Source organism: Spermophilus citellus, assembly GCF_964194105.1.
Source record: "Spermophilus citellus genome assembly, chromosome: 6".
NCBI classification, from domain to species: domain Eukaryota; kingdom Metazoa; phylum Chordata; class Mammalia; order Rodentia; family Sciuridae; genus Spermophilus; species Spermophilus citellus.
This window is the reverse complement of record NC_138187.1, coordinates 5,987,914-6,013,201: the sequence shown is the minus strand read 5'-3', so window position 1 is coordinate 6,013,201 and position 25,288 is coordinate 5,987,914. Positions and strand designations below refer to the sequence as shown.

Here is a 25,288-nt window from a genome sequence, read left to right as displayed (position 1 = left end):
TTTCTAAGTATGTTAAGAGACTCAGGAAGCCATAAAACTATTAAAATGTTACATTTCTCCTAAAATGATTTACAAGACTCAAAAATATTACCATAAAAATGCCAGGTTGTTTTGGTGGGTTAGTTTTTTTTATTTTTCTTTGGTCTATTTTTAAGAATTTAAAAAAGGGTCCTAGTATTTATCTACAAGAGTGGTTCTGGGGGCGCTGGAGTTGTAGCTCAGTGGTAAACTACTTGCCTAGCATGTATGAGGCACTGAGTTTGCTCCTCAGCACCATGTAAAAGTAAATAAAGACACTGTGTCCATATGCAACTAAAAAAAAATAAACACTTTAAAAAAAAAGAGTGCTTCTAGCGCTGGGGTTGTAGCTCAGTGGTAAAGCACTTGCCTAATGCATGTGAGACACTGGGTTCAATCCTTAGCACTACATAAAAATAAATAAAATAAAAGTATTTTGTCCATCTACAACAAATAAATAAATAAATGAGTGGTTCTATTGCCACGAAAATCACTTGAGGAACTATAAACTATTTTAATACCCTGTCATACCCTAGAGACTCTAACTTAACTGGTCTGTAGTGGGGTTCAGGCACTATATTTTTTAAAATTCCCCAGGTAATTTTGATGTACAGCCAGGGTTAAGAACTGCACATCTTAATAAGCAGCACCATCAGATGCTAAAATTCATTGTACAAACAGGAAGTAAGTTTCTGGCACAGAAACAAGCAAAGATCCCTACAACTAAAGGAAGAGTCCAGAACTTTACCCAAACCTTGCACTATCTGAAAGGTGAGTAAAGTATATACAAAAATACAAAAAATAAAAATAAATAAAAGCCAGGCACAGTCTGTAATCCCGCAGTTTAGGAGGCTGAGGCACGAGGATCATGAGTTCAAAGCCAGCCTCAGCAACTGAGCAAGGCCCTAAGCAACTCAGTGAGACCCTGTCTCTAAATAAAATATTAAAAAGGGAGGCTGGGAATGTGGCTCAAGTGGTAGCACGCTCGCCTAGCATGCGTGGGGCACTGGGTTCGTGGGCACTGGGTTCGATTATCAGCACCACATAAAAATAAAAAATAAAGATATTGTGTCCATCTAAAACTACGCACACACACACACACACACACACACACACACACACACACAAAAAAAAAAGGGATAGGATATGGTTCAGTGGTTAAGGACCTCCCTGGGTTCAATCCCTGGAACACCCCCTCCCCCAAAAAAACCCAGCACATCAAATTGGTGGGAAAAAAGATAAGATTATCATTATCTTAAATAAACTGTATTGGGATGACTATAACTGAGAAAAACAACAACAAAAAATGCTAGATTGGGCTGGGGATATAGCTCAGTTGGTAGAGTGCTTGCCTTGCATGCACAAGGCCCTGGGTTTGATCCCTAATGCCAAAAAAAACAAAATAAAACAAACCTGCTAGATTTTCTTTAGCCAAAATTAACTAAATGCACTCTACCAATGAGTTACACCCCCACCCTTTCTTCCTATTTTGGAGATGGGGTCTCATTATGTTAACTAGACCAGTCTTGAACTTCTGGGTTCAAGTGATCCTCCTGGCTCAACCTCCCAAGTATCTGGAATTACAGACACACTCTAGTATGCCTGGCCCAAGAGAATATTTATAATCTTGAGATAAGAAAAGCATTTCTGACCATGACAAAAATCTAAAAGCAATAAAGGAAAAAAAAAATGGATACTTGGTCCCCCACCATCACCCCCCCCCAAAAAAAACAAACATAGAACTATCATATTGTAACTTAAGTGACCTTAAGTGACTATATTCCTAGTAAAACTAACTTGGCAAATTTAAAAGGGGAATAAGGTTTGTCAAAACACACAGTGGGCCTGTCAGAGTAGCACATGCCTATAACCCCAACCACCTTGGAAGCTAAAGCAAAAGGATCACCTGTTTGAGGCCAGCTCTGGCAACTTAATGAGATCCTAAAAGTGCAAAAGGACTGCAGATTTAGTTCAGTGTTAGAGTGCCCAAGTTCAATGCCTAGCACCAATAAACAAAACTGTGATAGCAGGGACAGGGGTATAGCTCAGTGGTAGAATGTTTGCCCAACATGCTGAAGAGCCTGGTTTCAATTCCCATACAAAAAAAAAATTTAAACCTTATTATTTAATACACAAAAATAATAAGATCATAAACCAATAAGAATAAAATGGGAAGGGTTTAGCGGTAGAGTGCTTACCTAGCACCTGTGAGGAACTGGGTTCAATCCTTAGCACTACATAAACTTAAAATAAATAAAAGTATTGTGTCCAACTACAATTAAAAATATATTTTCTTAAAAAGGTATCTAAGGGCTGGGGATATAGCTTCGCATGTAGAAGGCCCTCAGTTTAATCCCCAGCACCAAAAAAAAAAAAAAAAAAGATACCTATATAGAAACAATATTCTACGTGGGGGTACTTTTTATTTTCTGAATTATTTTATATGAATTACATATTTTCTTTGTAATGATATTTTAAAACTGAATTATCTTTTTAAAATAAGTTTTTTGTGTGCATTTTTATCACTGCTTTGTTTTATTTACTTATTTATTTAGATACCCAGGATTGAACACGGGGGTGCTCCAACACTGAACTACATCCCCAGCCCTTTATTTTTTATTATTTTTTTTTTACTTTGAGCCAGGGTCTTGCTAAAGTTGCTGTGAGCTTAAGTTGCTGAGGCTGGCCTTGAACTTGCAATCCTCCTGCTTTAGTCTCCTGAGTCACTGGGATTCTAGGCTACACCATCATGCCTGGCTTGCTGTGTGCATTTTAAAATCTTAAGGAATAGTATGAAATAGACTTGTCTTTTCCTTTTACTACTTGACCACCACTATTTGTTCTTTTTATCCCACCCAAAGGCCATTTCAAATATGCTAGTCCCCATCACCACCATGACTGCCTTGGGAAAACCACAGGTAATAGTGTGCTCCCCACACACTAATTTGGCTTACTTTCCAAACAGTGAACATTCACAAAGTGCTGTACGAGAGAAGATCATTCCAAAGAAATGAAGCTCGGGACGGAATGGAAAACTTCAGTGAACAGAGGAACATAAAGTGCTACAGTTATCATAGGCAACTCCAGACCACAGGGAACTCCAAGGACAAAAAGCAAACAACAATCAAAATAACAGTTTCTTGGACAAATAAACTGTGAGGATCCTATAGACTAATTCATAGGAGCCATAATCACTGACTGAAACACACATCATTCAGCTTTTGAATGAAAATTTGTAAAAACAAATAATGACATACAAAACCACCAGGAACTTGAATATGTAGTGGATCCTGGATGACATGAAGTATTAATTCATTTATATGTGATAACGATCTTGTGTTCAGGTCACTTTTATACACATCTTCTCAATGGCTCTCCAAGTGCAGTACAGGGAACCAGACACTTTCAGGGGGACCATACTGACCAAACTGTTTCCATCAAACATGAAGACATGACTTGCCCTTTTCATTCCCACTCAAAAGAGCACATTGGAATTTTTCAGACCCCTTGTGATATGTGATGCCACTGAGCTTTGTGGCTAGCAGCAGACCCCTCCTCAAATGTCAAGGGACAACTAAAAGTTCATGTTTCCCTCTGTTAACTTCTCAAAAGAAACACATGCAATTACTTCACTTTTATATTTTAAATTTAAAAACCCCTCTCCCTTGCCTAAGACAGTCACAAGACTTCGTAACCACCAATCATGCTAAAGCCAACCTTATGGAAACTGTGCTCTTATCTCTCTCTCTCTCTCCCTTATTTAGGACTAATCAGTCCAAACTCTGTTCTGTTCTGGAATTTGCTGGACCACACTGAAATAGGTGTCCCATGGCTGCTGTTCAGAAGTCTTTGGTGGCAGGGCTTGTGTGGGGTTTAGCCCATCAATGGCAATCAGTCCATTCTTTCTCTGCACTCTCCTCCCTTGCCAGCCTCCATCCATTCCAGCTGTCTTGCATAAAGCTTGGCATTTGTCTTTCCTCTTCTCCATGTTCTAATCCTGCTCTAGAAAGCAGCTACAAAACTGGTGGCTGCAGTTGGTCAGTATGGTCCCCCTGAAAGTGTCTGGTTCCCTGTACTGCACTTGGAGAGCCATTGAGAAGATGCGTATAAAAGTGACCTGAACACAAGATCATTATCACATATAAATGAATTAATACTTCATGTCATCCAGGATCCACTACATATTCAAGTTCCTGGTGGTTTTGTATGTCATTATTTGTTTTTACAAATTTTCAGCTCAGGCCTTCCCCAAGCACTGGGTCTCAGAAGCACTTGGTGGCTTCCTAAAGCTCACAGTGCTGGGCCCCACCCCAGTTTCCAAGTCAGGGGGTCCAACTTTCCCACAAGCTTAAGGGAATGCTGATGCTATTCCTGCTGCTCTGGGAACAACAAATCGAGAACCACTGCTCTGCTGTTTCTGCTGAGACCCAAAGGCCAGTGTTTCCCCCTGGCTCTGTCCAACCTCTTAAGAGCAACAGGTAGCTAATCACCCTGGAACAGCTTCTCCATGAATAAAGCAGACTATAAAAGTAAACTTTGTTCTCCAGAGGGTGCAAAGGAAAAGGTATATAGGAGGATAAACTTCATCAGGTGGGTAAACTGAGGTAAAAAGAATTTTTTTACCAGATCCACTGATGCAATAAAAAGCTAATTCTCAGCAGAAGTTGCCTCTTTCAACCAACCATGTGGTGCTATTTCTACACATTTTCCTCAGAGATTGAAAATTGGCAACTAGCCCAAAGGTACTCCCTATAGTTTTCCAACTACCTGACCTGCAGGCTGTTCTGGCGGCTTCTTTAGGAATTCTCATTTTAAAGACATAGGGAAGAGATATTTATCCCAGAAAGCAGATCTCCAGATAACAAGTCTCTCTCTCACATTGTAAATGGCATGTGCAAAGTCCAATAGTAGGGACAGGAAAAGGCCAAGTAGTCCCATGTTACCATGTTGCTTGGAGGAAAAAAGCCCCCAGTTAAGCAGAAAACAAACACTTCAGCTCACTTACCTTGGTCATGCCTCCTGCCTGTGCCGTGTTCAGTCCCGCATGGCCGGCCATTTGCGGGGAAACCTGTGTTAAAGTCTCGGCCAACACACTGCTCGTGGCCCCCTGCATGGCTGGAGTAGGGTATGGCATTCCAGCTCCCCTTCCTCTGCCAGCAGCCCCAAGAGATCCATTCATGACTTGCGCCTGCCCTTGCTGGGCTTGATTCATTAAGCTATGGCCAGAGTTACTATTGAGGAGGCCTGGATGGGTCTGGTTAAAGTTAGCATTCATGCAGATCCCAGGTCCAGTCTGCGATGTGGCAGGGCTGCTGGTCACCAGCCCCACTTGCTTTTGTGCTTGTGGATTCAGTGCTTGGGAAGCAGGGGGAGTGGGCCCAGAGGTGCTGGCTGCCTGTTTGGGCAGGCTGGGGGCTGATGAATCTCCCTGGTTCAGAGGGCTTTTGCCCATGGCCCCCAGGCTGGCCATGTTCGTACTGTTCGGCTGCCCTTGAGCCTGGCTGCTTAGACCCTGCTGCACAGGGCTGCTGGCACTCACATTTCCTATTCCTGGGTTGATACTAGAGCCACTGCCTCCTCGAAGAAGCTCCGACAGCTGTTTATGTTTTGAAGCAGCATCTGGAACAAGGTTCCCACTGTTTAAAAGGCCTAATTCTCCTCCATTGGGGATCAGTTCATCAGGAAGATCATTTTCCAAGTCAAACAATGATCCAAAATCTAGAAATTAAACAGAAACGGAAATGAGAAAATAAGAAACCATAATAGCTTTCCTACTGTCACATGTTACTATGATTTTTAACCTAATGGGCATTTGAAGCAAAACACTAGGATGCCTTCAGAGTAATGTCAAAATGATCTGAAATTTTGGGAAAATAAAAGAAGGAAAAAGATTTTTTCATGTTCTAAAAAAGGAAATGTTAAAGGTGAGAGGAGAGCCAGCCCCCCTGGATTTTATCATATTCTAAAACAATTATATAATACTATGTGAGAAAAAACTCAAGATATACAAAAGGATAATAAATAGGAAGTCCAAAAAGTCACTAAGGTTAAAATGGTTTTAAGAATCTATGTGTATTAGAAAGTAACTGGACATTAAATTAGATAAATAGTAGTTTGGGGAAATGAAAGCTCAACCTTAAGTAATTATACTTTTTTAAAGTTAAATCATTAAAAAAAAACATAATGGAAAACAAGATTAGTGATTTCTCAAAGTGGAAAGCTGCCAAAAATACTAAAGATACATACAGAATTAAAAAGTTAAAAATAGAAGTTTAAAGAGTTGTATTATGAGAAGTGTCAATCATACAGAATAATGATAAGCACAGCCGGGCGTGGTGATGCACGCCTATAATCCCAGTGGCTCGGAAGGCTGAGGCAGGAGGATCCTCAGTATATAGCCAGCCTCAGCAACTTAGCAAGGCCCTAAGTAACTCAGCAAGACCCTGTCTCTAAATAAAATATAAAAAAGGGCTGGGGATGTGGCTCAGTGGTTAAGCACCCCTGGATTCAATCCCCAGTATCAAAATAATAACAACAAGGGTAACCACAAAGACTCCCAAGTGGACAAGGCATATAGCAGATAACCATCCCAAAGGAAGTGTGTGGTCTTGTGTCACCTCTACTCCCTCACCTCTCTGAGCTTCCCAACCCATAGTAAGCAAGCTGCACATTCATGTACAAAGGATGAGATATGCAGAATGATGTTCACCTTGGTATTATCTGTAAAAGAAAATGCCAATGACAGAAAAGGCCAATAACAACAAGAAACAGTTTAGCCTGATGGTAGAGACTAATTGGTCCTGCTTACACCTGAACCTTTGCTTTCTTCCAGCTTCCCACTTACCAGCTATAAAACCTTGGGTAGGTTACTCAGCCCTTCTGTGCCTCAGTTTCCTCACCTGAAAACTAGAGATGATGATGGCCCCTACTCCTAAGGGTGCTGTAGGAACTAAATGAATTAATAAATGGAAAAGAGTGCTATTATAGGTGACACATGAACTCAATAAGCATTACCTATTACTACTATTATTGTTATCCAATAACAGAAAACTTAATTGCTTGGGCTGGGGTTGTGGCTCAGTGGCAGAGAGCTTGCCTAGCATGTGTGAGGCACTGGGTTCAATTCTCGGCACCACATATAAATAAATATAGATTCATCAACAACTAAAAAAAAATTTAAAAAAGAAGCTTAATTGTTCTTTACTATAAAACATTCTATTTAATACTTAGGATGACTATAGAAATGTAGGGAAATGTTATAAAAACATGCAAATAGAAATGTATGCAAAATGGTACACAGAGTAAGATTAGAACAATGGCTGGAATGTAACATACCAAAAATAAAATTAACTGTGCCTCTCCCCTCCCCCACAATTTAAAAAACTCACCTGCCCTCCCATCTCCCACATTTAGAAGTTTAACAACAACTTCTCCAGGGTGGCAGGTCCTCGTGTTTGCTTACCCAATTACCTGTCCCCCTACACGGCTGGCAAACCCATGTGGTTCTGAGGTGGCTGCCTTAGAGTTTCTCTGGGGAAGGGCAGCACCGTTCCCTGGCCACAGGAGAGAAAGTAGCCAAGCACATGTCCACCTTCCCCGGGCAGGTGACAAAATCCCAGCTCAAGGAAGTTGAACAACTGTCAATAGAAATCATTCTGGAAAAGGTTTTCCTGCACAATAGTAAGGGAGGCTCAGAAAGAAATTTCTTTTCTGACCAGATTTCGTCATGGACCTGTGGCAGTCCTCCTGCAAGCAGAAGAAACCACCGCTACTCTCACAATAAAAAATACTAACACTTGAGTCCATGAAGTCCGAACTGCTCAATTATCCAATCCTGGAACCTACTGATGTCTTGTTACATGAGAAAACACACTGCCTACAGTTGAAGCCATTTTAGCTACTGTTTAATATAATCACAGCTGAAAATATCCTAATATATCATCAGGTCTATGGATGAGCAGAGCACACAAAGACCATCACAGTGGACCCCCTCCCTCTTCTCAGTCCTTTACCCGACCCCTCCAGATGCACCCTATTTTCCAGCCATAATACAGTGACCTGTCACTTAGATTGGAAGTCTTTTCTGGATATTCTCTTGGGCTAGAAAATGCCACCCTAAACCCCACTCAATGACTACGAACAGTGACCACGCAGACTTCCTTCCCCTACAGAACTGACTAGTGCCTCTTTTTCACTGCCCAAGTTCTCTGTACTCTTCTGCCTGGCAAACCATCTCTATTTAATACACACCTATTACTCCCCATCTGACCACAAGGAATGAGGCACTACTTACCATGTACACACACACACACACACACACACACACACACACAGTTTCCCCAGAACCCTGAGAGTAAGCTACAGACTACTAGCAGGATACTTTCTTCCCACATACTTCAGTATGTATCGCCTAAGAACACTCTTTCACATAACCAAGTACATTTGTCAAATCTAGAAAGTGTAATACCGAGCATATAATTAATATACTGCCCTTACTCAAAATTTTATGGTCCCAATAATGTCTTTTGCCATACTCATTTTCCTGATCCAATTCAGAATCCCAGTTGTCCTGTCTCTAGTATCTCATCCCATGGAGAAAAGCTCTTCAGCCTTTGTCTCCCATTACTGACATCTCTGAAGAGTAGAAACCAGTTGTTTAGTAGACAGTCCCTCAATTTTGGGTGCCTCTTCAGGACCTGTCATTGTGAAGAGACTGAATATAATCCTGGATCAAGCAAACAGTTCCATGAAAAAGCACAGGTGGTACCCAGAGGACCACCCCACTATTGCAGGTCAGTCCACAAGTTTTATGCTGCTGCGTTGTCCTGAATTTTGAGATTTATTAAGTCTCCAGATACAAATCATACAAAATAAAGTTCAAAAAAATTTCCCCCACCATAACTAACATTTTGTCTGCTGCCGTCCAGGCTTTGTCCACATGCACACACACTTTCTACTCATCACTCTACAAATACATGTTTTTTAATGCAGTGCCCCTTAATCCATGAACATGAAAATGAAATTGCATCCAAACCAGAAAGTGGAGCACCAAAATAGAGATTCTTTCCTTCATATTTGCTTGGAGTGGGGATGAAGAGTGTGTAAACTAGAAACAAACACACTCCAAATATTTCATACTTAAAGTGCGGAACAACCTGCAGAATTTTCTAACAGGCCCTTTCAAGCATCCCCAAGCACTCCTCCAAGGAGAAGGTGCCAAGCCAAAGAACAGCAGACAACGCCACAAGAACAAATTAAAATAAATTTGCAAAGTTAGAGCCCCGGCTAGGTGTAGGACAACAGAAAAACTGAAAACAGGAGTTCAGATTCTGACTTAACAATTGGTCATGGGTCCCTGAGCAAATAGATTAATTTCTTCATTGCTTTACCCTCATTTGTAAAGCAAGGATAATATTCCAGGGTTACATGATACACTTTGGACTAAGACATTGTGTGCCATAGATAGTGGTTATTTTATAATATCCTGAAGAACAATTTCTCACCTTTAAAAATCCACCCATCATGGGTTAGGATGTAGGCTCAGTGGTAGTGTTTGTCTAGCATGCCAAGCAAGGCTCTGGACTTAAAAAAAATTCACCCATCATCCTACCACTCTCCGATCTACCAGTTTTCATTTATGGCTTATTCTAGTCCTTACCAAATACATGGTCAATTTTTGTAGCTGGGTACTTTTCTCAGGCTAGTGTTTTAGTTTGGTTTTGACTGGTCTGTCAAATTGTGTCCACTTTGATAACATTTTTTCCTCATTCTATTTCAACCCAAACATAGATATCTAACAAATGGTGGGTTCAGTAAGAGTTGACTAATTCTTACATCCTCATCCACCAGTCCAAACACATACCAAATATACTAGGTGTGGTTTTTTAAAAAGACAAGACAGATTGAAGGGAGATCGGTAGAGTAGATGAAAGGGAAGGGACCAGGACAAAGGAGGAAGGGAAGAAAAGAGGAAACACAGGGAATGATATTGGCCAAATTATATTGCTATATTGTGTGCATGTATGAATATGTAACAAGAAATTCCATCATTATGTGCAACACAATAAAAAAAAAAAACAGAAGAAAATAAAGACAGGACAGGCTGCATACATTCCCTCAATACCACCCTTCTTCTCACAGCTGTTCCCTATACTTTTGTTCAAAAAAACTAACAAAGGAGAGTGAAGAAAGCACATCAGGATATTACAACATGCACAACTACGCTTTCTACACAACAGTGTCCCAACATGTGGACTGAGCAATAGCAATCTGAGTCATCGGAAGTTCCTAAGGTTCAAGATGAAAGCTACTAATTCTAATCCTGGGTAAATTCCCTTCTCTCTGCCAATCACTAAGGCAAAGCTGAAGATGCACAGATCACGGGTACCCTGCTTTCTGAACTGTTGTCCTTGGCAAGAGATTTCCCGGTCACACATCAAAAATACCAAAAACCACCTGTCACATTTCCATGGTTAGGGACAAGAGTATTCTCTCTTCTGGAGCTTCCTGGCCACTAACCTGGAGCCCACCCCCTCACTAAGCTAATAAGAGAGAAAACACAAACTACAGCTTTCCAATTTCTGGGGAAGCCTGATGAGGAAAGAAGAAAATTTAATGCTTTAGAACAGAGAAAGTCATAACCAACCAAAACAACAAAGGACATTTCACTGCTAGCTGGGAAACCTAAACCAGCAGAGATCCTGCTCAGATGATGACCACTTCTGAACACATAAAGATAAATGGTATCCCAAAATGAGCTGTGAGACCATTCTTATTTATCATGATCAGAATTCAAATCTACCTTTTTTTCTTTGTACCTTGAACCTTGGGGCACTTCACCACTGAGCTATATATCTCCAGTCCTTTTTTTATGTTGAGACAGGGTCTCATTAAGTTGCTTAGGACCTCACTGAATTGCTAAGGCTGGCCTCAAATATGTGACCCTTGAACTTGTGATATTTCATCTTAAACAAGGCACAAATAACTAGCAGGTAGTTGGAGGAAAAGCTTCTCATTTTACAGAAATATATATCAGGAAGAACAGGTGCAGTCATGCAAACCCTGGTGGTCCCAGCTACTTGGGAGGCTGAGGTTGGGGGAGGGGGGTTGGGGTGTCACTTGAGCACCAAATCAATTCAGCTCAGGCAACACAGCAAGACTCCATTTCAAAACAAAAACAAAATCACCAGATGAGTAGCTAAGTCAATCTGTCCATCCAAAAACATTTGAAAACTGTTTCAAATATACCAACCAAACAAAATATACCTTTCTTCAGAATTTCTGAAATCTCCTCTATCTCAAGATCCTTTTCCTTTGAATTACATTTGGCACCCCAAATTCTCTAAATTACACAACTGGTTTTAATATCAAAACTTGGACAAACCATTTTATCGTATCTTCTATGGCCAGAAGTATGAACTCTTGTACTCAATAAAGATACTGAACAAATTAAAATTACACTATCAATTTCACATGCAAACTCAGGAGGGCTTAAGCTCCACTGAGGGAGGGATGCTGGCTGTCTGGCTCACCACTATCTACTTGCTAAAGTACTTAGTATGGATCAGGTACTCAGTAAGCATCTGTGTGTTAAATCAATGTGTGAATTACCAAGAAAATCACCAGTTATGGTGGAGACATACACTGTCAATTTTAATAAGTCGCTCCCCTAGCTGGTCAAAGATATATAAAGTAAGAATCATTTATTACTACATTCTGAAAACAGAAACAAAGAGAAGCAAATTAAACGATGAATTCTCAGGGCTGTGGTTGTAGCTCAATAGTGGAGTGCTTGTCTCGCAATCAGGAGACACTGGGGGGGGGAGGGAGGGGGGGGAAGGAAGGAAGGAAGGAAGGAAGGAAGGAAGGAAGGAATTATGTCCATCTACAACTAAGTATTTTAAAAAAACAAAGAATTCTCTTGGAATGTTACACTGTTTTACTCATCTGTCTCTTTACCCCTCTTTATGTTCCAGGGAACCATACTGGTACATTTCACTCTACCTCAGTATCAATGAAGACTGATGCAAAGATTATATGCAGTAAGAAATGGTAGTGTGAGAAACTACAGATAAGTTTTAGATGCTATTTTGTTGTGTGTTCACATTTCTCTACTTCCAAGAGTCTGAAACTCCCTTCCCATGAATATGTTTCTCTCCACCCACTCCTTAATTCTCTCTAGCATCCCTATTCCCTGTGAAAAAAGGTCTGCTTTCTTAAGAGTTTTTCAGAGTTCTTTAAGGTTTTTCTTTCGGCATTACCTGCACTATAAATGACTACTCAAATCTTTCAAAACTGAGCATTTTATTTAGCCACCCTGGAAAAACTTAAAAGAAGAATTTTAAATTCTTAAGCATCCACTGGACACAACATGAACTGAGACAAAAAAAAATCATTAGCTGATTTAGCCAATCCACGCTGTATGTGTTTCAAAATATCGTGTTGTATAAAAACATGCAATTTTTACCTGTCCATTTCAAAATTTTTGATGCCTGCCCTCAAAAAAAAAATCAATACAAAAATGGATCTAACAGGGGTAAGGGATGCTGAGAAACTCACATCTTAAGACAGAAGGGTATGTGTTTCACAGGGCTACAATTCTTAGACAACCTGGAAACCATTCTAGACCCTGTCAGTACCTTTATCAAGATCTTCTAATTAGAGACAACATGGAAGCACTACCTGGTGCAGTAAGAAGAGACCCAGGAAGGTGTGCATTCAGATTACAACTGTCACTACTGCTGCTACCTTCCTGTCCTGCATATGCTTTCCTCGGTGGAAAAACAGAAAGCAGCACCTGTCCAGCAGGGCAGTGGATGGAAGAACTCCATCCTGCAATGTACCCAATGTGTACATTATGTACACATGGTGCTCAGCACAGAATCACTGTCACAAGCTCATCTTCCAAGGCAACTGGGACTGAAGATAACACCTGTCAAGAACCTGGCACCCATGCAGGGCACAAAGCAGGCACTCAAAAACCACTGCATTTCTATGGTACAGCCCTGCTATTATCTGCAGCTTTGATGACCTGTGGCAATTCTGGTAAATTAAACCCCACTTTGCCTTGAAAATTCTTAGGGATTATATAAATATATAATGGAATAAACTCCTCAACAATGGAGAATGAAAACACAAGAGAGAATATGAGAGAGAACTCTTTCATTAGCATTTATGCCACTATAAGTAAGTACCATCTAGCCAATTAAACAAGTTCCCAAAAGACATCTAACATTTTTTTTTAAATAATACTATTAGGAAATAATTAAAGCAAATTCCTTCTAAAAATCTTCTGTGATTCAGGCTTCTTTTATGCAGACACACTACCCGCTAATTAGTACAGAATAATGAGGTTTTACTTCATTCTGAACAGTGAGTGATCTGATATGAGCAAAAAGTTGTGCCCCTCCTCAATGGGCCTCACTAATCCACTGGAGGTTGGCTCCACTTGGCTGGACAGTCGCTAACACTCACCACCCCCCACAGTGGGGAGGCAAGTCCCTGCTCTGGGCCTTTACTCTGGGAAGGTCTGACTGGGACTGAGACTCCACTAGAAGAAATCTTCCTACCCAGAGGGTCATAACTAATTGAGGAAAAAGAAAATCCATGGACACCAAGTCACAAACTTAGATTGATAACACACATATCATATTTCACAGCCAAGTGGAATGGGATGAAGATCCATAAAGACTTCAAATAATAGGCAAACTCCGAGTAGAACATGAAGGAAAGAACACTGAGAAAAGAAGAAAAGAAGATTCCAATCAGGCAGGTATGTTAATACAGCAAGCTAAGCAACCACAAGTTGGATACTTTGCTACAGTGAGTTCCAAGGAAAAAATTTCCAAAATCTCAGGATCCACACCTGATCGGATAAAGAATGCTCTAAAAGGAATGGACCTCTGGGGAGGATCACTGCAACTATCCACCCACTGTTCAGCAGACAAAGCACAGCAGATGACAGACAATAAGGCCCAAACCCTAGCCTCTAGCATAAACTTAAGTTCTGCGTTGAAGGCTAGACAATAATTCAACTTATTAAACCTGAATGTACAGCTGAACTATGGGACAAATGTCATGTCCCAGAAGTATCCATCCAGGGGTGCTCACATGAAAACCTGCCTAGCAAGTATATTTCAATCTTTTTAAATTACAGGAACTAAAATGTAAGTCGGGGGAAATACCTGATTTATCAAAAAACACACTTTTACAGTTTTCAAGAATCATTTGACTTGTGAAAAGGTAAAGGTAAACTCTATTTCACATGATCACTTACTATCAGAACTTCAGTATTTTGTTTTTTCATTGTCATATGGGCTTCCTGGCCACTCTGCATCAGGTACCAGGAAACCTCGCTTCACTGAATGCTGACAGTTCATCTTTCATTCAAGAATCCAAAACGGACCCAACTGAAAGTGCTCTGTTGTAATGGACCTAAACCATGCCATCTTGGATATGTACTGAGCGTCCTATCTTCATTCTGCACACCAAGAAGTCAGAGGGGAAGTGCCATTCTCAGACAGCTGCAACAACTTAAGTTTCCCAGGCATGGTGTGTGTATTAAAGGATGGAGAAAAGCCTCACAGGTACTAGGATGGAACCAGAGGGTGGCTGTCATAGTAAATGACCTTGCAGTCCCTACAAATTATCTCAACTGTTTAGGGCAGGAACAGTAGAAAGGGGCTCATTGTTCTCTCTTGACCATGGCTGAGGGGCACCAAGACCCCAATGAGGCACTATTACCAGCTGCCTGCCTACTCTGCAATTAGTAAACTGTTGGGGAAAGGATTATTTTGGCAAGAACAGTCCTGGAAAGGAAAGGCTGAGCTAGGATCCAACCCCTCAGAGCAAGCCCCAGACCTCAGATGCCCTGGCCACACATCAGGACAAGCAAGCAGACCTGGTGGATCAGGTCCTTGGGCCAAATGCTTGTGAGCTATAACAGGCAGGCAGCAACATAAAGTCAGGAGAAAGGGTGAAAGTGCATTCTGGGCATGAAAGTAAACTTAGGTGACAGTGTAAGAAAACATGTGCACTATTTGGAAGCCAAAAAAAAAGAAAAAAGAAAATCAATGCCTTAAGTTCAAAAGCATCCCACTAAAGATAAATCAGAAAAGACTGCATAGCTCAAAATGATGAAAAACCCCCAGGGTAAGCACTAATTACTAGACTATGTTAATAAAGAAAACATAAAACCTCCAATGAGTCTTATATTGGGCACAGGTGTGCTACTTTTAAGACTCTGCCAACATACAAGGAAACTTTTTGGAGGAAAGTTTGGTAAAATTAAAATTACAAATGTTGCCGGGCGCAGTGGCGCAGGCCTGTCACCCCAGCAGCTCAGGAGACTGAAACAGGAGGATCACAAGTTCAAAGCCAGCCTCATCACCAACAAGGCATAAGCAATTCAGTGAGACCTTGTCTCTAAATAAAATACAAAACAGGGATGGGTATGTGGCTCAGTGGTCAAATGTGGCTCAGTGGCCCCCGAATTCAATCCCCAGTACCAAAAAATTTACAAATGTATATGCCTTTTAACCATGAGACCCATTTCTAGGAATTGTTATATACATGTGTACTTAACTTCACAGGGCTACTTATTACAGCACTGCTTGAGGGAGGACAAGACTGGAAATTACCTAAATATCCATCAGTGAAGCAGATTAAATCAGTGATGGCACAAACTCGTACAACAGAACACTAGGCAACTGTATAAAGACACAAAGTTCTTCCCATGCCAACATCTAAGGCCATGTGCACAGTAAGCTACCTCAGTTTGCAAGGAAAAGGCAGGAAGAGGGAAGAAAGGGAACACAGCAGTATGTGCTAGAACACAGATCTACACACTGGTAGGGAGCATAAACTAGTCCCTGTGTGACCTGGGAAAACAAGGTAAGAGGGAGGGAGGCTCTCAACATCTGCCCTACAATTTTTGTGCCATGTGAGTTAACTACTAAGTAGTAAGTGAAACTGTTGTTTTTAAAGGCAGTCCCTACTCTGGGGTGCCTGGGCCCAGATTATTAAGTTTCAGCACCTGGTGAGAACAGCTGGAATAGTCCCATGTGCTCCAGTTTCCAGTGGGAGTATTTGCAGTTTGAGGTTAAAATTTGAAATGGGTTCAATACTAGTGGGCTGGGATTGTAGCTCAGTGGTAGAGCACATGCCTCTCATGCATGAAGCACTGGGTTCCATCCTCAGCACCACATAAAAATAAATAAATGTATTGAGTCCATCTACAACTAAAAAATATTTTTTAAAATATTTCTGGTGTTCACACAAGCTTAGAAGGCTGGAAAAGAAAAAGCACTTTAAAGACGGACTTTGTTTTTTTTCTAAAGGAATATGACAATCTACATGTAACATTTTGTACCCAAAGTAGTAGCAGAATGAGTGTTTCTCACCTTCAGAAATCTGACATCATTTCAAAATACTCCAAGAAACAGTGGTTAGCTGTCAAGACTTGTAGTTTCCAGCACATCAATGAAAAACCTCTTATAAAAAGATTGTTAGGGTTTGGGATTGTGGCTCAGTGGCAGAGCGCTTGCCTCACATGTATGAGGCCCTAGGTTCGATTCCTCAGCACCACATAAAGGTATTGTGTCCACCTACAACTAAAAAAATTAAAAAAAAAAAAAAACTGTTAAAAATGGAGCTTATCCAGGAGGCTGAGGCTAGAGGATTTTAAGCTTGAAAGGCCAGCCTGGGAATCTCAGTGAGACTCTGTTTCAAAAAATTAAAAGGGATGGTGATATACCTCAAATTCCCAGAACCATTAAAAAAAAAAAATGATCTTTAACAAAGGAAGTGGGAACTGGATAACTGGACATAACAAAAAAACACAATCACATTTTCATATCTCTGAATGGCACCTCTCAGGTAATCTGTACTTTCTTTAAAAATTCAAGGTTTGCAACAGGAATTTATTAAAACTCTGCTGTCACCATGTCACAGATTCTCCTAATCAAAAATACAAATACTCATACATGTACATATTCAAAAAGGATGTTCTGATTTGGATTAGTTTTTAACTAGATTTTCATTAGGTTTGTGTGTGTTTTAAATGCTGGAGATTGGACACCCCCACACACAAGGACCTCAAGGACCTCATGTATGACAGGCAAGCATTCTACCACTGAACTATATCCCCAGCCCAGATTTTGTTTTTTTTTTAAAAAGCACTTGCAAGAATATAAAATGAAAGAGAAGTCCCAAATCCCCAGTTCCTCAATTCCCTAAAAATACCTAGAGCTTGTTATCTGAAAACTTTTTACACTGCATACATATTAGCATACATCTTCTTACCCCTGGAAAAGGTTCTTGTTTTTATTCACCCTTTTCTTTAACAGGATTTTGGGGTCATCTTCAGTGTTAACAATTTTAAGATTAATTACTAAATTAATGAAAGCTGTGCGGTTAATGTGATGTTCTTCCAAGGCCCACCAAGCGAGAAACTGTTTTTCACTCTGCTTGGTGTAGGCTGTTAAGCTACAGATATCTGTATATCAACTAATAAGCCAGATTTTAAGAATCTTTTCCAGGAACTGAGAAACCATAAACACACCACTAGTGTGAACTGGCTGCATGATATACATTTTGATAACAGTAACAAAACCCCCAACATCTAAGATGACATGAAATTAGCTTTTTTTTTTTTTTTAAAGAGAGAGTGAGAGAGGAGAGAGAGTGAGAGAGAGAATTTTTAATATTTATTTTTTAGTTCTCAGCGGACACAACATCTTTGTTGGTATGTGGTGCTGAGGATGGAACCCGGGCCGCACGCATCCCAGGCGAGCGCGCTACCGCTTGAGCCACATCCCCAGCCCTGAAATTAGCTTTTTTAAAACCTTCAATTCTTCCTATTTACATAGTACAAACAGTAAAATCATTTTATTTATCTAAGTACAATACCAAAACACTTTACCATTTTTTTTTTAAGAGAAAGTGAGAGAGGAGAGAGGGGAGAGAGAAAGGGGGGGGGAGAGAGAGAGAGAGAGAGAGAGAGAGAGAGAGAGAGAGAGAGAATTTTTAATATTTATTTTTTAGTTCTCGGCGGACACAACATCTTTGTTGGTATGTGGTGCTGAGGATCGAACCCGGGCCGCACGCATGCCAGGCGAGCGCGCTACCGCTTGAGCCACAACCCCAGCCCAACACTTTACCATTAAAGTACGATTTAGAATAAAGTCCAGTCTTCTGATATTAATACTTTTTTTAAATATTTTTTTTAGTTACAGTTGGACACAATACCTTTATTTTATTTGTTTATTTTTATGTGGTGCTAAGGATCGAACCCAGCTCCTCGAACGTACTAGGCGAGCGCTCTACCGCTGAGCCACAACCCCAGCCCTGATATTAATACTTCTAATAGTACTAAGGTATCTATCAGTGCAAAATGCACTTGTGTAGAACATCACATATTAGCTCTTTGGGTAAAGAGTATATGGAGGGACTGGGGTTGTGGCTCAGCGGTAGAGCACTCGCCTCGCATGTGCGAGACCCTGGGTTCAATCCTCAGCACCACATAAGAATAAATAAGTGAAATAAAGGTTAAAAAAAAAAAAAGTATACGGAGACTATATTTGCTTAGTGATGCATAGCACATCTCTTAGAATGAGATCTTAGCAAAGTTGAGGCAGGCTGCTATGGGTAGGTGATTCCAGAGACAAAGGAGGAAGGCTTTTCACCAAGTCTGGTTTTTTGTTTTGTTTTTAATTTTGAACCATATAAGTACATTATCTGTTCAAAAATAACTTTTAACATTAAAAAAATCTATCTGGGGCCGGGGATGTGGCTCAAGCGGTAGGGCGCTCGCCTGGCATGCGTGCGGCCCGGGTTCGATCCTCAGCACCACATACCAACAAAGATGTTGTGTCTGCCGCCGATAACTCAAAAATAAATATTAAAATTCTCTCTCTATCTCTTTAAAAAAAAAAAAATCTATCTGTACCAAAATTCCCTAACATCTTCAATATAACCACTAATTCTGATTCTTGAGCTGCTTTCATGTGGCTCTTTTCCTCCCCAAAATGGGATTAGGGGTAGAGAGGCAGTTGTCAATCTTCTGCAGATCTGAGCTTGGATGGAAAAGTGGACTTTGGGAAAAGCTGATCCATATGTCTAGGAAAACAAAAAAAAAAATCATGATAGCATCTCCCCAGTCACTTTGGGCAAGGTCAATATTTCAAAAAATTGTATTGTTCTTTAAGCCCTAAAAGACCTAGATTCCCTGGTTTGACATCCAAGGCTCCTGTTAACCTTACCTCATCTCCAGATGCCCAACCTGCCTCCTAAAATCAGTTCCCATGTTCCCCCACTGTCAAGTTGCCCACCCACCTGAAACACCCAGCTCCACTGGTCAGACAATGACCTCAGTTTGAATGATAGTCACTGGTGGGGAATGGCAGGCTGCCTGACCACACCACTAAATTCTGAGTTCCATGAGGCAAGAGAAGCTTCTGTCACCACTGTTATCACCACAACCCAATAGAATGACCTGCATATAATACACACTGAAATATTTGTTGAATGAAATAATGAAGCAGTAGAATTGATACAGGATCCCAGGCCCAAACAACTCCCCCAGGGCAGTCTCCATCCTCACAGAGGCAACAGGAAGTTACCTAAATTTTGGTGGCCCAAAGAATATAAACAAAAAGCAAAACCAGTGTTCACAAAAACTATTAAAACAACAATCCAGAGGTTACATCTCCAGACCTTCACACTTGCTAATATGCCATTCCCTATGCCCAGAGAAGTACCACCTGCCATCTCCTCTTCATTCTTAGGCCCAAGAGGCCTCTCCCACAGGCTCAGTCGCTGTCCTGTACACTGCCATGCTCAGTGTCTCCCCTCTGAAGTCACACCTGGTTATACTTGGCTTCCCAGGAATTCTTTCCCCCAACCACAAGAAGGCAGAGTTCAGGTCTGTGATGTCCCCACTAGATCATCAGGGCCCATACAACTATCTACAAAATATTTTCTGAGGCTGGGGATATAGCTCAATTGGTAGAGTGCTTGCCTCACATGCACGAGGCCCTGGGTTCTAATCCCTAGTGCGAACACACGCGCGCGCGCGCGCACACACACACACACACAAAGTCTTCTTGCAAAATATTTTCTGAGTGGATAACCCATGAAGAGAGTAACTAAAGCTATAAATATTTCTGAAAGTGTCTTCCATCTTTAAAAGATGGTCCTTTTAAAAGGGGCATTTATTATTATTCCTGCAGGTCATAATTATCTTAGAGTAAAAATTCAACTAACAGGAGAAGCACATGTACTTAGAGTTGTACTACTACAGTAGTCACTATTCACATGGGGCTATTTACTTAATTAAAATATTTTTAAATTTAAAATTTAGTCTCTGGGGCTGGAGTTGTGGCTCAGTGGTAGAGTGCTTACCTTGCACATGTGAGGCACTGGGTTCAGTCCTCAGAACCACATAAAAATAAATAAACAAAATAAAGATATAAGAAAAAAAATTTAGTCCCTATAGAATACCAGGCACATTTTAATTAACAACGCCAAACGTGGCTCATCATTCCAGTCTTCGGTGGTGCAGACAGAGAATATGTCCACTGTCACAGACAGTTCTACTAGACAGTGAGGACCTAGAGATTATCACCAGTGTCATCTCTCAAACAAGAGAAATGCCCAGATCTTCTCTGGCTGTTGAGAAGGAATCCTTTTTCCTCACATACCGGAGACTAAGAGTTATCAGTGAAAACTAGAACACTGACTTCTCCTTCTATCATTTGAATGATTCCCTGAAGATGTTTCAAGATAAGTTCAACTATTTTGAAAGATAGGTCCTGCTCTTCAAACAAAACCCAACTCACACAACAGTAGAGGAAGACCAAACAACACAGAAAAACTATCAATATTTTATGCATTCAGTTTATTTCCAATAAAAGTTACTTACTAAAGGTTTAAGATTATACTCACAAATCAGGATACTCACAAATCAGGAGGGAAATTCTTTGTCCACACTGGGATAATTTCTACTAGTAAAAAATATAAAGGACCACACCTATAATATCTAGGAGAATGTAAAAAAGAATAATCTCCTTTGAAAGAACTTCCCATTATAGAGTTTGTAGGAAAAGGAAATTCTCAACACAGCCTAGATCTGAATCCATTCCTCTTGGAATTAGTGGGAGCCAAACCAAAGAGGAATGAAGTCTCACTGGCACTCCTTTCAACCAGTCAACCTGACCAAACTGGACAGTGATCCCAAAGCCATTCTCTCCTCTGACTCTGCTTTCTAAAAAGAAAGATGATTTTTATCATTTCTCTGTACTTGCTTTTTCTTTCACTCTAAGGTCTAACCTAGAATAAATCAAGTCCTTGTTATGAAACAACAACTAGAAAAAGTTCCATTTAGTTAAGATTTCAATTTGCTATGAAGAATAGCTGCACTGCCAACACAGACTAATCAAAGTAAATCAAACTATTACCAATTTTGTAGGATTCCTGAATCCAGCTCTTAATTCATTCTTTTGCAAACTGGAAACTGAAACTGCAATAGACCTGGTACTAGAAGCAAAAGAAGCAGAAGCAACAGCTTCCTATTTACTGTTTCAGTAAGAAGCTTCTGCAGGTCTGGCTCTGGCTTAGGTCCTCATCTATATCATTCCAATCCTCACTGGCCTGAAAAGTAGGTGGTGTCTGATATTTTCCCACACAACTAAACAATAATAATGGCTGTCTCAACAGGCAGTATGCCACGCACCATAGTAGCCCAACACACACAAAGTTAATTGAAGTAGGAAGAAGTGGAGTACAGCAGCAGAAACCTCTCTCTTCTCTCTCATTCCCTCTCTCTCTCTCTCATCCCCCCTCCCACACACATATCCAAGTGCGAGTACCCCTTGTCCCTCAAAAGTCAGAGGTGAAAGCTTTAGCCCCAGTCATGAGTGAGTAGGCTGGGAGCTCAGCTTGTGCATCCAATGAGCTGAAGCTAGGGCTCCTTCCCGAGTATCACACTGTGTGCTCCCAGTATAAAAAGCACTGACATTTCCTTCAACTCTGAGTCATGCTTACAAGGTTCTACTTTTAATCAGGTGACAAATACTCAAAATATTTTAATCCAAAGGAATTGGGTCAAGCTCTTATAGTCCATAATTGTCAAAGCAAACCCTAATTATTAGATTCCTATAGTTCCCGAGAGTCATCATTCAGTTTGTAATCAAAGACCAAAATCTGCTCTGCTGAAATGTTGTACAAGCCGTCTCCACAGGCTGTCATAAAGAAGAGCAGCTTATTTTTCTTGATATTTCACTGGAGAGTCTAACTATAAAGTTAAGACATGTACAGGTGGTGCAGTTTTAGTAAGAAAAAGCCTAGCTAGTTATGGGGAGGAGGGGAAGCTTAAATACTATAAAAAGAACTTGTGCTGTAACAGAATTGTACAACCCCGTTAAACAGCTCATTTTCTATGATTACAGATTATTTAAGTTCAAAAGGCTGATTGAGGTGAAGATCCAGAAAATATCTACTATCCAGTAAGGAATACGATAAGGTATATTAGCAAGACTAGCAAATTAAGACATTTCCAAACAGTAGCAGATGGAAACCCAGAGCTAAGAGGAGGGAGGGAGGGAGGCAGAGGTACTCAAGAACAAGTATTCACCAAGAGATTTTACTGTTCTTGGAAATGGCTGGACTAAACACTCCTTTGATTAATGTAAATGAAGCATAGGGAGGGAGACACATCACAGAGGCCAATAGCCAATATACTTAAGGGTAAGTTTAAAAAGGAATTCAACTGTTAAACACAGCTCAAAAATAGTCTTGCTTCCTATATTTAGAACCAGAAAATAAATACCCTGAAGGCAGTTTTTCAAAGGTTAGCAACAGTCATTCTCCACATTGTCTAAGAACTTTAACAAGGGCAAGGGGCACCTTGCTTACTTCCACATCTTCCCCACACCCTTGTGTAAGTGCCACACTCAGACAATACTCAGACCCCTTCAAGAAAGTCCAAACTCAAATGCAAGACTGCCTATTCCAGGAAACTTCTACAGGACCCTGTGATCCCTCTTCCAGCACTCACCAGAGAAAGTGAAATATGTGAAAGCTTATTACCTGTGGGGTACTTGTGCAATGCTTACACTTCCCATCAATGTCAGAGTTCTCTTGAACACCAAGCTTAATACAGAATGAGGAGGGTAGATCTCTTCCCCCATTTGAAGCAGGAGCTGTGGATAGGCCACACTAAAGCCCGTGGAAGATGGATGTATTCAGAAAAGAAGGGATGCACACAGAGGGAAAGGCCTTAGTGGCCTGAAGGTAGCACAGGGCATGTGTGCTGAAGCCAGAGAGCATGCCCGGGAGTGTGAAGGTTTCCCAGAGACTGACTGGGACAACTAGAAGAGGACTTAGACAAGGGTCAGAACCTGTAGTGACATCCAAGGACACAAGACTGTCAGGTCCAGGATGCTATTCCCAACCTAGGAGGCCAAGAAGACAAGCAGGTTTACCCAAATGCGTGCCTGCATAGCAGAAGAGGCTGGGGAGGCAGCAGAGAGGGGAAGGGACCCAAACTACTCAAGGCCCCCAACTCCAGGGTACTGCCCCAATCTGGGCCCCAGCCCTAGACTTCTGCAGGAAACAAATACAACCTCTTTGGATTGCCCCACCTGAGTGTGTTTTACATTCTTTTCTCAAGTTTTGCCTCAAAGTCTTATTAATAATGTTCTAAGCTAGTGAAGGGAATCTACCAAAATCCTCTGGTACGCTGCTATTGCCCAAAGTGTACCTCAAATTGAATTATAATATATACAGCAAGAAACAGAATCAGATATTCATTTATTGCTTAAATAGTCCATGGAATATGTTTCAGAATTATTAAGTATTCTCAGAACACATGATACACTTAAGTTTTTTCTAATTTTAAAATTTCATGGCTATCATGTTCTCACTTAAAAAAAAAAAAAACTGGGGGCATAGCTCAGTTGGTAGAGTGCTCACCTCAAATTCACATGGCCATGGGTTCAAGCCCCAGCAATACACACACACACACACACACACACACACACACACACTTAAAAAAAAAAACACTAAAAATGGAGGCAAAATCAGCGGCACTGATTACAGAATTCCTGGCTGTGTGTCTGGTAACAGGCTACACAACATATGTGCCTGCAAAAGGGCCTCTGTGGACGTGCACACAAGACTATTGTCGCCGTTTCCAGAATTACTAACCAACAGGTCTCAGTTCCATTGGGCCAGCACTCCTAGCAAGTCAGGCACACCCACTTTTCCTGGTAACTGCAAATGCTAGATCCAGATCAGGCCTCTTCCAGACACCACCACAGTCCACCCTCAGATGCCCTTTGATATGGATATCATTATGATCTCCATTTTACAGCTGAGAAAACCGAGGCTCGAAGACTTGATGTGACCCACCCCAAACACCAGCCAACCACAGCACAGAATGAGAATACTGTAGACGCCACCGGGATCAGCAAAAAGCAAAATGGTCAGCAAAGAACCAAAAGAAATCTGTTTACGAAGTTACCTAGCTTTTTGTTAAACTTACTTGATTTTAAATGATGTATAAAACTGTTAAAGAGAAACAAGAGGGACAGAGGAAGAGGATCCTACTAAACTCCAAACTGTTCATCTCACCCTGCTTCCCCCTGGCTTCACCTCCTGGTGAGTGTCAGGGCCAGCACATAGCATGGGCTCAGAGCACAGCCCAGAGCTCTCAAATGGGTGAGTCCCACCATCACATCAAGGTTATCAAGTGAGGTCATGGCCAAATCCCCTGGATGTCATAGAAAGGCACAGCTATGCCCATTCATTTACACACTATCTATGGCTGTTTTCTTGCCAAAATGGCAGTGTACAGTAGTTGCAACAAGAGACCAGATGGCCCACAGAGCTGAAAATATGTGCTTTACAGAAAAAGTTAGCTGGTCCACATATTACATAAAAAAAAGTTGGGTTGTTTTTTTTTTTCTTTTTTGGTTGGGCGGGGGGGGGGGGGGGTACCAGGGATTGAACTCAGGGACACTCAACCACTGAGCCACATCCCCAGCCCTATTTTGTATTCTATTTAGAGATGGGATCTCACTAAGTTGCTTTGCACCTCACCATTACTGAGGCTAACTTTGAACTCATGATAGTCCTGTCTCAGCCTCCCAAGCTGCTGGGATTACAGGAATGAGCGACCCTGCCCAGCATAAAAAAAGGAATTCTATTGATAACAAGGTTTGTGAATGGTGTAAACTCCAGTCCCTCAGTGCCCCCAGCACATGAAGGCTCT

General features: G+C 41.0%; 1 protein-coding gene and 1 long non-coding RNA gene across 3 annotated transcripts in view; both read right to left on the bottom strand.

The window, feature by feature from the left end:
* Positions 1-25,288, bottom strand: part of CREBBP (CREB binding lysine acetyltransferase) — a 132,597-nt gene that overhangs the window by 102,369 nt on the left and 4,940 nt on the right. Inside the window, 1 exon segment of the mRNA XM_081296794.1 lies at positions 5,024-5,736. Coding sequence (XP_081152920.1) covers positions 5,024-5,736 — 713 coding nt within the window.
* Positions 18,967-21,887, bottom strand: LOC308650629. Of its 2 annotated transcripts, XR_014022371.1 has the most exons (4): positions 21,749-21,887; positions 20,978-21,055; positions 20,419-20,447; positions 18,967-19,134 (listed from the first exon to the last, which is right to left on the bottom strand). It is a non-coding gene; the product is annotated as an uncharacterized lncRNA (long non-coding RNA). The 2 variants fall into 2 exon arrangements; XR_014022372.1 differs by lacking the exon at positions 20,419-20,447.